The 12,502-nt window shown below is 45.6% G+C and overlaps 1 protein-coding gene across 1 annotated transcript; it reads right to left on the bottom strand.

Annotated features, from left to right (window-relative positions):
• Positions 1 to 10,655: 10,655 nt before the first annotated feature.
• CLDN5 (claudin 5) lies at positions 10,656 to 11,812 on the bottom strand. Its single transcript, XM_029571619.1, has one exon. It carries the CDS (start codon positions 11,771 to 11,773, stop codon positions 11,126 to 11,128), a length of 648 nt encoding a protein of 215 aa, XP_029427479.1. The 5' UTR covers positions 11,774 to 11,812; the 3' UTR covers positions 10,656 to 11,125.
• Between the last annotated feature and the right edge of the window lie 690 nt (positions 11,813 to 12,502).

Genomic DNA, 12,502 nt, shown 5'->3' with positions numbered 1-12,502 from the left:
TTACAATCTGCTGAATCTTAGGACAATAGCAAGAGACCCTCTGACTTCCCCATATTTTATACACACATCAGACTGGCCCATCCCCATGGGTCCAGCCATAATCTGGTCTATATAGCAGGGCAGGACCTTGAAACAATTGCATTTCTCTTGTGCAGAGCCTTGTAAGTCTGAGACATGTGGGCTTGTATGGACAAGACATGGTCTCACCCTGAGAGTGTCACTAATGTCTCTCTGGAATCCAGGGAGACAGATGTTGATACCTGTTTACCTTCAGTTGGGTTTTGGTTTGAGGTCTATGAACCGAGTAATCTGGCACCCTGATATTCTGCTAGCTTCAGCCTTCCAGGCAATTAAATTCCCTGCATTTAATTTTTATAATTATGGTGCATACCATGCTTTGTAATGACCGGATATTTTTATTGCTGCAGAATGTGGCATCTTGCATTGTCATGGGCTGTTGAAGGATAGAGAAAATTGCCTTAGGAGATAAGTCTAGCTTGGGATGTCTTCTTAACTTTGTTTTCTCAGCATAACTAATGTTTCTGCCAAGAATTAACTTACCAGGTCTGAAGACAGAAGGAGTAACTGAAAGAATAAAAGAGGAGGTAATACAGAATCGGGACTAGAAAGAGAGGGACTGAGAAATATTGGCTGGATCATAATACAGCTTGCTGTTTATAAAGATCCATCAGTTCATACAGTGCTATGCAAGATATGGTGACTGTTTACAACTCTTTTTCCCCCTGTAGTCCACATGGGCCTTAATAGAACAATTTATCACACTCTGCTTATCTTCCATCTATGCCTGGTTGCAACATAACAAACTTGCCCTTAATACATATAAAACAGAAATGATTTCGCTTTCACAATTTCCTATCACCAACATCCCTGATAAAATAGTCTTCAGATGTCAAGAAATTATCATTTCCAAAACAGCATGGAAGTTGTCATGAATCCTTCTCTGTCTGTTCATGATCACATTAAAGCACTCACCCAATCTTTTCTTCAAGCTTTATTACATCACTTAAAGCCTTTATTAGATCTTCCAGACTTTCAAATGGTTCTTCTTTTCTCTGGATTAGATTACTTAATTCTCTTTTCACTGGTCTCCTTGCTTATGCTATTTGTCCTCTCCAAATAATACACAATTCTGCCACCTGTCTTTTAACTAACACCTCCTATATGTAATCATATTACCCTCCACTGGTTGCCCATCACCTAGCATGTCCAATAGAAGTTAGCTATCACGATTCATTCCTTACAAACAATATTCCCTCTCCACGGATTTCTGCTGGAATAAAATTTTACACATCATTAAGATCTTCACATCAAGGACTATTGGATGTTCCCTTGTTGAAGTTAGCTTTCCTCGATGAGACGAGAGAACACACCTTCAAGACTGCCGGCCTTATGTTTTGGAACTCACTCCCTCTGGAGATAAGATCTATTTTTGACAAAATGCTTTTCCAGAAAGCTCTCAAGACCTTCTTATTTCAGAAGGCATACAGTGCAACAATATGAGATCTTCCATCCAACATTATTTGTTGTTTAAGAATTCCAGAAACATTTTGTTTTACTTTTTGTTTTTAAATTGTTAGGGATGTTATGGATGTTTTTATTGTAACCCGCCCTGAACTTTTTTAAATAAATATTTCTGTCTCAAATAACTTACAATCCAAGTCTGCAACAAGTCTTCCTTATAATAAAGTAATTATTTATTTACCTTGACTTATTGCTTATTCAACAACAGCACTCTAGGCCTTTGTATCAATCTATGGTGCGACCACACCTTCAGGCTGATGAAATATTGTGCACTGAGCCTAGCACATAAGTTAACGAGTGCTTCGACGAGCGTTTTGGACATGCGTCCATAACCCCCGATGCAATAAGGGGATCAGTGCATCCAAAATGTGCGTCCAAACTCACGCGTAGCTAATAGCGCTCATCACATGTAAATTCCATGTAGATGAGGCTATTAGCTATTATCCCGCGCTGCAAAAAATCCCCATACACCCAAAGCACACTTTTTAACCCGTCAAATTTTATGCCTGCCTCTATCTTCCCTATTCCTTATCTTGTGTGACTTAAATATAGCCGACGTTTGCCCTTAGTGAGAGAGGGGATTGGGTGGGAGGATGTCAGGATTTTTTTTTAATGTGTTGATTTTTTTTTCCCAATATTATGATATGTTGTTTTATTTTTTATTCTGTTATGAACTCATCTGAGTTCTCTTTTAAAGGAGGGTGGCCTATAACATAACGTGCTCAGTGTTGTATACTCTCCTACTCTAAGCAAGCTAGGTTTCCTCCATTGTAGATATATTCTAACACATTTTGAGCGAGTAAGCAACCTCCAGAAACTAAGTGGTGGAAGAATGAGTTGATTCTTATCCTTCTGTCTCCTGAGATGCCAGTGGTCTTATAACATCACCTGCTCAGCCGCACATTTTGTTCCGATTGCTTTTCACTAGCAAGTGAAAGTAAATTCTTTTCATGGGTTGTTGGTTTTTTTTTTCTGTTCTTCCGAAAGTGCAAAGCCCATTCCCGTACAAAGATGACTCACTGCCCGTGCTGGCCCCTCTACCCCCATGCTGAGAGTGCTGGGAGGATACATCTCTAACAGAACCACCGCTCACACCCTGCTGCCGGCTAGCAAGGTTTCATTCTGGTGCTAATTCATACAGAATAGCACTCAGTTCCCCTCCTGTGACCCGGTGACCAGGCTGCACCATGAAAGAGGTCAGATTGTATGTCCAGGTGGGGGAAACAGTGACAAGAGGAGGGGCCTACAAAATGTTTTGAACCCAAGACTGGCACTGGTGCATCATCACATTCTTGAACTAGTGAGTCACTGCTAGCCTGGGGCTCTGTTTAAAATAATCTACACATTCCCTTAGGACAAAAAAAAAAAAAAGATTAGAAAATCTCCTTTTCCAATGAAATATCAATTTCTGAGCATTTCTCTGAGAGAACAGTTCTTGTGTGGACTCGGGAGAACAAACTGCTGGCTTAGTAGTAATCGGATGAAACGAGAGGAAGCAGTCCAGGGCCCCCTTCTTCCCATTCCTGCTAACGGATGATGTCTGGGCCTGCAGCTTTATTGCCTTCAAGACTCAGGCCCCACAAATCTGACCGGTTTAAGAAGGTCAAGCAGCCAGAGGCTGTCCGAGTGAACAGTGGCAGGATAGATTTGTTTCCATGCCACAGAACTGCGGCCAGCCTTCAGGGCTGCAGCCCCAGTCGGGCACTGTTTTGCCCTCCTGGTACTGGGTCTGTCCGTTTGCCTTGGTTGCGATTTTTAGTTTGGCGGGTAGAGCTGCTGAGAGCAGCAGAAGACAGGGACGCTGGGTGCTGCTGCTGGTTGGAATCAGCCTTCACTTACAAGGACGGGGGTTGTTTTGGGTTTTTTTCTCAAATACTGCAGTGCAATTAAGATGTTGGAGGGAAAATCAACCAGAACAAATTGCTGTCAGGAAGTGGAATAGGAGAAGCACCAGCAGTAAAAGGAGGGGTGCGGCCCCTCGTCCATACTGCTCTCGGGGCGGGGGGAGGGGGTTGGTAGCGACCTGAGAGCTGTGGCAGGGTTGCTCTGGAACCAGAATCGGGCCAGCAAAGGCAGGCGCGGCCACAGTGCTCGCATTTCTAAGTCGAATCGGCAGCTTTTCATAACATTTTGTTAAATAAAAGCCTAGGCGGTGCGTTTTGGCCTTTGATCTGACAATTGGTTTCACAGAAATAATGGCAGGAAATCATGAAACCGAAATCTGTAATGAAATCCGACGTCAGGCTGTGCTTATCCAGCGCCAGCTTCTGTGCAGAGATAGCAGCAGTTGGTTTATTTGTTCTGCTCCTTGAAGCCAGGGGCAGGGGCTCCGGTTAGAAACGGAAGCGGCACTAGCTGGGGTGAGTCTGGCTGGAGGGAGAGATAGGGCGCGCTGCTCTCTTCCAGCGGAGCCCCTCGGTGGGTTGCGGAAGGGAGGGGACTGCTCTTCTGCTGCTCGGCGGAGCCTCCTCACCCTGGCAGGGCCAGTGCAAGTGTATTAGGCCCCTAGGCGACCCTTCTGCCTTGCACCCTCTCGTCCAGGCCATGGCTCCGGGCCGGACCAGGCTCATTCTCACAGGCACCCTGACCCAGGCTCCCTCCCTCTCTCTCTCACTAACACCATTGCTCTCTCGTGGTCACACAGTCCTCTCTCTCTCTCACACACACACACACACACACACACACACACCCCGCTCATGGCCCACCGAGTCTCTACTCCTCTCGGCCATGAGTGGGATGGGTTCCGCTGGTGGCCCCACAGGGCCGCTCTTTGCCATCCCCAAAGGCTGGGGGCCTAGGCAATGCACCCTGGCAATGAGAGATGAACATCAGAAGGATAAGGACTATGGCTGGGCTCATTAGGGGGATGCAGCCACGTAATCCTCGCTTTTTTTTTTTGTTAGATTTTAACTTTTCTTTCCATTTTTTTTTTCACTTTGGTTGGCATCATTTCCATGTTTCAGTATTTGTTAAATTATTTTATCCTGTACTAAAACCATACGGAAACAAAATGCAAATTTGTTTGTTTTATTCTTTTTTAAAACAGCATGAAATGTCACAACATAGGTGGTTGGTTTTTTTTCAAACCATTTTCAAAGGACAACACATCCCTAAAGAAGTCCATATTCAGTCGTGGTCCAGATAGCAAAGTTAGCTGGATAAGCTTATACAACTAACTTTCGGGCCGATGGAGTGCACTGTTAACCCGCCATTGGACGCGCGTTTTCGACGTGCTAGCATTACCCCTTATTCAGTAAGGGGCCAAAAACGTGCGTCCAATCCCCCGAACCTAATAGCGCCTGCAACATGCAAATGCATGTTGATGGCCCTATTAGGTATTCCCATGCGATTCAGAAAACAAAATGTGCAGCCAAGCCGGGAAAGTGCCCGATGGTGATATTAAGTCGGAGGTCCCGAAGGGTAAAAAAAGTTTAAAAAAAAAAAAATTGAAGTCGGCCTGCAGCTGTCGGATCGAAAACCGGACGCTCAATTTTGCCGGCGTCCTGTTTCCGAGCCTGTGGCTGTCAGCAGGCTCGAGAACTGACGCCGGCAAAATTGAGCGTCAGCTGTCAAACTCGCTGACAGCCGCCGCTTCAGTCCAAAAGGAGGCGCTAGGGATGCACTAATGTCCCTAGCGCCTCCTTTTGCCTGTTTGTACCGCCGGGCCTCATTTAAATACAGAATCTCGCACACAGGAGAGTGGCCTGTGCGCGCATCGGGAGAGCGGGCGTTTGCCCACTCTCCCGCGGTTTTACTGTATCGGCCCTTTTGGAAGTATATTCAGTCATGCAGCCACACTATTGATTAAAGTTAGCCAACTAACAGGCTGATTCAATAAAACGTGCGGAAGAGCCGGCACTCTGAGCTGATCACCCGCTCTCCTGAAGCGTGCCCCGGCACTTCTCCTGGGAATGTGATTCTCTATTCAAATTAGGTTGCATGCTAATAAGGAGGCACTAGGGATACTAGCACATCCCTAGCGCCTCCTTTTGGACTGAAGCGGCGGCTGTCAGCGAGTTTGACAGCTGACGCTCAATTTTGCCGGCGTCAGTTCTCGAGCCTGCTGACAGCCACGGGCTCGGAAACAGGACGCCGGCAAAATTGAGCGTCCGGTTTTCGATCCGACAGCCGCGGGCCGACTTCAATTTTTTTTTAAACTTTTTTTTACCCTTCGGGACCTCCGACTTAATATCACCATCAGGCACTTTCCCGGTGCCGGAAGAAATTAGCGCCGACCTTTGGGTAGGCGCTAATTTCTGAAAGCAAAATGTGCGGCTTGGCTGCACATTTTGTTTTCTGAAAACAAAGCGGCAGCTGTCAGCGGAACCGACAATTAATTTTACCGGCATCAGTTTTCGAGACCCGATGACAGCCACAGGTTCGGAAAACGGACGCTGGCAAAATTGAGCATCCATTTTCGAACCCATGCCTGGTGGGCAGATTTTTTTGGAGGAGGGATTTTTTTCTATTTTATATTTTTGGTGCCTCCGACTTAATATCGCTATGATATTAAGTCAGAGGGTGCACAGAAAAGCATGTGATGAGCGCTATTAGTTTTGGGGAGGGGATTTGGCAGTGCGTTTTCCATGTGCTATTACCCCTTACATTATAAGGGGTAATAATAGTGCGTCTAAAATGTGCGGCCAAACAGGGGCTAAATGGTGCACTTGGCCGAGCGCACTGTTCAGGATCAGCCTGTTTCTGCAGCTAACTTTAGGACAGCTCTTTGGACAAACCAGAATTAGCTGACTAGTTAGCTGGCTAGCTTTGAATATCAGCGTTATCCAGAACACCCCTAACTTACCAGCTAACTTATTAGCTGGCTAGAATTTATCTTAAGTACCTAAAGCTTCATTTAGCTGAATAACTTTTGAGTTATCCAAATAAGGGGCTGATACAATACCTTGTGCTAGCTGCTGCACACAGCTTAACATGCAATTGGACATGCGTTTTGCACGCACGGCCAGAGCCCCCGATCCAATACAGGATTAGTGCATCCAAAAAGTGCATCCAAATTGACGTGTAGCTAATAGTCCTTATCACATGGAAATTCATGTAGATGAGGCTATTAGCTAATCCCCACGATCCAATACATTTCCCGTGTGGCCAATATGCCCTTGCAATGCGGCAAATGTTATGCCAGTCCAGGCTGTGTATCTTGTGCAGATTGAGCGTCTGTTTTCCCAACCCGCTTGACAGCCAGCTCTCCTGTGCACCTGATGCTGAGGAGGCGCTAGGGATGCACATTTGTTAGCATCAATATTAAGCGCCCATTTTCTGTGCACATTTATTGATTTGGCCCCTAAATGCTCAATAATTATAGGTTTACACCTCTGCATTCCAAAATCAAGTAGGAGAGCATGCAGAGGCATGAGGTTGGGAATATTTCCAACACAGATTTATAGAACAGTCTAGTGGGATTTTTACATTAAATATTGAGTATATACAATGCCTCAGAATTATTTTTACACTTCTTGTAGTATGTTCAAACCTTTGTGTATATCTGTGTGTGTGTGTGTGTGTGTAGATACCACTTATCCTTGCTTGCTTTCTAAAGTCTGAATTTATACTAAGGGTGTGTATGTGGGAAATGTTAATTTTATTATTATTTCATTAAATTTGGGGAGGGGTTTTCATTTCATTTTATTATTTTTAAATTCTTTTATCAAGAAAAATTGAAAATTACAATTTTAGAAAAGCAAGAACAGAATAGCTGCTATAAAGTATATCAATATATAATAGGAAAACCCTGTATTTCAGAGTTACATTTTTATATTATTGGACTGAATTTTCAAAGCCATTAATGCACATAAAACTGTGTTTTATGCACATGAATGGCTGTTAAAGATCAGCCTGGGGCTCAGGGCATGTAAAATGATGTGCATAACCCAGTTACATATGAACTTTTGTACAAAGTGGAGAGCTGAATTCTGGGGGATGGAGTTGGGGCATAGTTGGAACTTATGTACAATTGTACATAGTTTTTGATTTTAAGAAATATGAGCATACATTAACTCGCATAGAAAGGTGAGATTTTGTTTTGTGTGTTGTGTTTTTTTATATGTTAAATTCCAATTGCCAGTAAATGACATTTGATTGCAGACAAACCTTTCTAAGGGGAGTAGACCCAGCCAGGGCACTAGCAAGCAGGATAGACAGAAAAGATTGTATTCATTTTGGAACAGTTTTGTTCTTAAGAGGCGGCAGGTGCAACATGGTTTTGAGGAATCAATGTATGTCAGATTTCTTGGAAAGGAAGTGCGTGAATATTCAGCTCAGTGGCTGTTTTCCCTTTTCCCTTGCGGACACTGAATATGTTTATTGATGCACAGGAGATCTTTGGCTAAATTCACAAAACTAAAGTGACCTTTTAATTCTCAAACTTTTGTCTGAAGTGTGATTAAATGCAGAAGAGATTAGATAAAAAGGTTTCAAGTTGTAAACAAACTGCTAAAAAGACAAAGCCAAAGCCAAGCTGTTAAAGTGATTCATGGTACGCGTCTCATTCTGACTGCAAAAACAGAAAAGGCCACAGTCTCCAGGCCACTGCAAAGCCCTCGCCGTTGCCATAGCAAATTTTAGCAATGACAATGTGGCTTAAATTGTCCTTTTCTTGGAACTGGAGGGAAGAATAAGAAAAGGGGGAGATTTTTACACACTCTCTCTCCCTCCCTCTCTCTAGTAAATGGGTGACTGCAGTAAAAATGTGAGTCCAGAGAGGGGAACTACACGCATCTGATCACACATCCTTCTACTTCCGGGAATAGGTGAGATACACACACAAATCTCCACTCAGCTCCCTCCTTTAGGCAATCTCTGAAGACCAGATGGAAGAAGGACATATACATACACATCAATATATAGGGACAGATGTGTTGGCTGCTACCCTAAACAATCCCTCCTCCTCCTGAGCAGTACCCCTGGACCTGGGCTCCAGTGGTGATCTTCAAAGCGCAGTAGGCATGGAGACTAAGCCCGTGCACACAGGGTGCCCCCACACCATCACCACCACCACCAAAAAAAGCCCAGAGGGAGAAGAGCTTAGTCCCTGCACTCAGGTCCCTGTAGATGAGGCAGTGACAGTGGGAGGGGCACTTTCCAAGATCCAGGGCAGGATTGCAGGATGGCAGGAGTTTTGCTGCCCCCCCCCCCCCACCCCAAGTTTTGCCACCCTAGGCACAGGCCTGGAAATATACACACACATATGCATGCACATGCACACTGTGAATGTGTCAGACGTGCTGGAGTTCAAATATGGTAATGACATAAAAACTCAATATGGCAGATTTGTGGGATGAGTTCACAAATTCTTGTTTGTTCAATTTATCTTTTTTTTTTTTTTACCATTCTGAATAACTTGTGAGTATTTCAAAACAGCAAAATTAGTGACTAAATATCTTCCTATACAACAATAAATGTCCCCTGATATCCAAAAGTATCTGTCGAGTGGAGACCCATACAAAATGGGTGAATTGACTCCTACAATGAACTTAAGAAAGACACAAATAAATTAATACTCTTAATTTCCCCATAAACACAAAATGTGAAAACCTCTTTACACCTGACCCTAAATTAGAAATGCATCCTCTATTAATTCCCCATTTTCAAGAGAACCTTTTCCTTGACACCTAAATCCATTGGGCAGTGGAGGAAACTCAGCTGGATTAATTATAAATATTTAAATAATGTCTCCTTCCCAATATCCACCAATAGTATTATTGCTTTTATCATTACGTAATGCAATTATTAGAAAACAAACACAGGCCAGATACTTTTAAGCAGACATTTATTGACTGAAATTATAAGCAAACTTTGGTAGGTTTCTTGTAAAATGTATACATTTAAATAAATTTACTATTTGTAAGTTACAGTGCTAACCCCTCCTACCCCCCCCCCCCCCCAACAAAGGTTGAAATACAGAATGTTTCACTCATGTATTTACCCTTCATATCGTTATATTACAAAGATAATACTATAGGTCTCAATTAGGCCAATAAGGACAGGTTTGAGGAAATGTATTTTTTTGCTTAGCAGAGGTAACAGAGATTCCAGAAAAGCAGGGGTTGTCTGTCTGTCTGACCTCTTTTTCTCAAGAGCTCCAAAACTTTGTGGCAAATTTAGCTTCTGTTAAATCAGCAACTTTTTGTTGAAAAAAAAAATCACACACAGAAAACATACACTGGCACATACACACACAAAACCCACATATAAAAGACATACACACAGTTGCTGACACACACACACACAGAAAACCCACATGTACAAGACATACACACACTAACATATACACGCACAAATCACACATAGACAAGCCATACATACAACTGCCAACACATACACACAGAAACACACGGACAAGACATACACACATCACATACACACACAAAACACACAAAAACAAGACACACATGCACACACCTACATACACACACCCAAACATACACACAAAACCCACATATACAAGCCATACACACAATTGCTGACACACACACATATACAAGTCATACACACACCAATACATACACATATAAAACGCACGTACACAAGACGTACACACAATCACCGACACAGACAACAGAGGACAAATATATGCAAGTGATACAGTGTGTATGTTACTGTTTATAAGGAGTGAAAGAAAAAGAAATTCTCAGCTGGGACTGGCAAGACAGGGCAGCGCTGTATATAAGAGTTTACCTTGCAGGACAGAGCTCACACTGCCAAGGCACCCAAGAGCTACAAGGCAACGTCTACGGCCCGCATCTACAGATTATAGAGCAGCTGGAAAACTCTGCTACCGGAGCAAATTTTCCTATAGGCGGAGGTGAAATCCAGGGGAAAGCATGCAAGGTAAATTGTTTATTAGACACGGTACCGGGATCTCTGCTGCTCCTTTGCAGTGTTAAGTCGATTATTAGCAAGGCACGGACCAGCTAAGACGCGCATCTGAGCCAGCCTGGGTTTAGACTAAGCCCGGGAATGACTTTTTCTGATCATTTCGCAGTGGCATTAAATCTTCTAGGGACCAACACCGGCGATGTTATGGACTGGGTGGCTGCCGAACGGAGGTCTAGCTAGCCTAGCCAGTCACCAGTTTGAGTAGAAAACCCATTTACTTCAGTCCTGGCAACCTTCCACCAACATCAGAAATCCTTGCAGTTACAGTAAATACCTGAGCAGCTGATTATTGGTTTTGTTTTACACATTTTTTTTTTTATCATATCATGCAGTTAAGGTAAAGTCAGAGCGTATATTTTCACATTAATAAAAAAAAAAAATAAAAAATCATTGCATACATCTCAAAGGAAGTCCTCTTCCAGTTAGGGCAGGCGGCTGGTGCCAGCCATTTCATGACTGATCCGTTTAAGCCCGCCTGGTCCAAGTCTGCCAGGAGGGGGTCTTGAGACCCGCCCGGGGGCCCCAGAATCCAGATGTGGCGCACAGGCTCCCTCCTTCTTGGCACCAGCTGGTACCTGTATGAAGTTCTCTCTCAGCGCCCGGGAAGGTGAGGAGCGCCGGTCCGGGGCTCATGCCCATCGCAGCCCCCCCTGCCTGTCCTCAAGCCAGCCCCCCTCCCCCAGTCCCTTCAGACATAATTCTTCTTGTCGTAGTCCCCGTTGGACGTGGGTCTCCTGGGGGCCGAATACTTCACCGGGAAAGCCTGGTCTCCTTGGGGGTGGCAGGAGCAGGTGAGCAGGGTGCCCCCCAGCAGCAGGAGGGCTGTGGCCGCCCAGCCGATGTACAGAGCCGCCCCCATCTCTCTCTTCCTGAACGCGGGCACTGCTGGGTCATAGAAGTCCCTGATGATTATGTTGGCGAACCAGCAGAGCGGAATGAGCAGCAGGAGCCCGCAGAGGATGTAGGTGCTGCCCCCGATCGCCACCAGCCAGGACTTGGCTTTGCCTCCCCGGACACAGTTGGTGCACTGGGCCCCGACGATGGTGACCGTGAGCCCGATGAGCCCCAGGATGGCAGCCAGGACGGTGAGGGCTCGGCCGGTCTGCAGTTCCCGACTCAGGGCCAGCAGGGAGTCGTAGACTTTGCATTGCATCTGCCCAGTGCTCTGCACCACGCAGCTCATCCAGAGCCCCTCCCAGGTCATCTGCGCCACCACGATGTTATTATCCATGAAGGCGGTCACCTTCCACATGGGCAACCCGCAGGCGAGGAGAACCCCGACCCAGCCCAGGAGGCAGAGCCCCAGCCCCAGGATCTCCAGCGCCGCCGAGGCCATGGCTCCCAGCTCTTCCTCTCCCCGTCCGCCTGCGACTGCGAGCCGGGGCCGGGCGGCTGCTCATTAAGAAGCTTTGGGGCGAGGGCACTGCCGCCAATCAGGGGGCCAGTCCGAGAGAGCGGCATCCAATGAGGAGAAAGGAAGAGGCTTTTGGAAGTTCCGAAGTAAACTCTGGGAAGCGGGAAGGGGAGGAGGTGGGGGGGGGGGGGGAGTTGGGAGAGAAGTACCTGATGGAGCAGGGAAGACAGAGCTGAGCCAAAATAATAATAATAATGTTTTTGAAAAAAGCCAACTTCTTGTGTGCATCCTTGAAGGGAGAGGAAAACACTCCGTGCCCTGGATCTGAGAGGGGAGGGGGAAGCAGCCCCTGATCCCAGGCACGGGCAGCCCTAATCAGCCCGTCCGCTCTTTCTGCCTGGACCTTCTTCTTATTCACGCGCTAAAGAAGGATTCCTGATCAAGAGCACAAGCTTTCCTGATCTAGCGGGCAAGTTTTCCTGATCTAGCGGGCAAGTTTTCCTGATCAAGCGCACAAGCTTTCCTGATCTAGCGGGCAAGCTTTACTGATCAAGCGCACAAGCTTTCCTGATCTAGCGGGCAAATTTTCCTGATCTAGCCGGCAAGTTTTCCTGATCTAGCCGGCAAGTTTTCCTGATCTAGCGGGCAAGTTTTCCCGCTCAAGCGCACAAGCTTTCCTGATCTAGCGGGCAAGCTTTCCTGATCTAGCGA

Source organism: Rhinatrema bivittatum, chromosome 11 (genome assembly GCF_901001135.1).
Source record: "Rhinatrema bivittatum chromosome 11, aRhiBiv1.1, whole genome shotgun sequence".
NCBI lineage: Eukaryota > Metazoa > Chordata > Amphibia > Gymnophiona > Rhinatrematidae > Rhinatrema > Rhinatrema bivittatum.
Note: the sequence above shows the minus strand (reverse complement) of the source record. Positions and strands in the feature narration are given on the sequence as shown.

Excerpts from the sequence above, each read along its gene's own strand:
- CLDN5 (XM_029571619.1), bottom strand. The coding sequence starts at position 11,773 with ATGGCCTCGGCGGCGCTGGAGATCCTGGGGCTGGGGCTCTGCCTCCTG.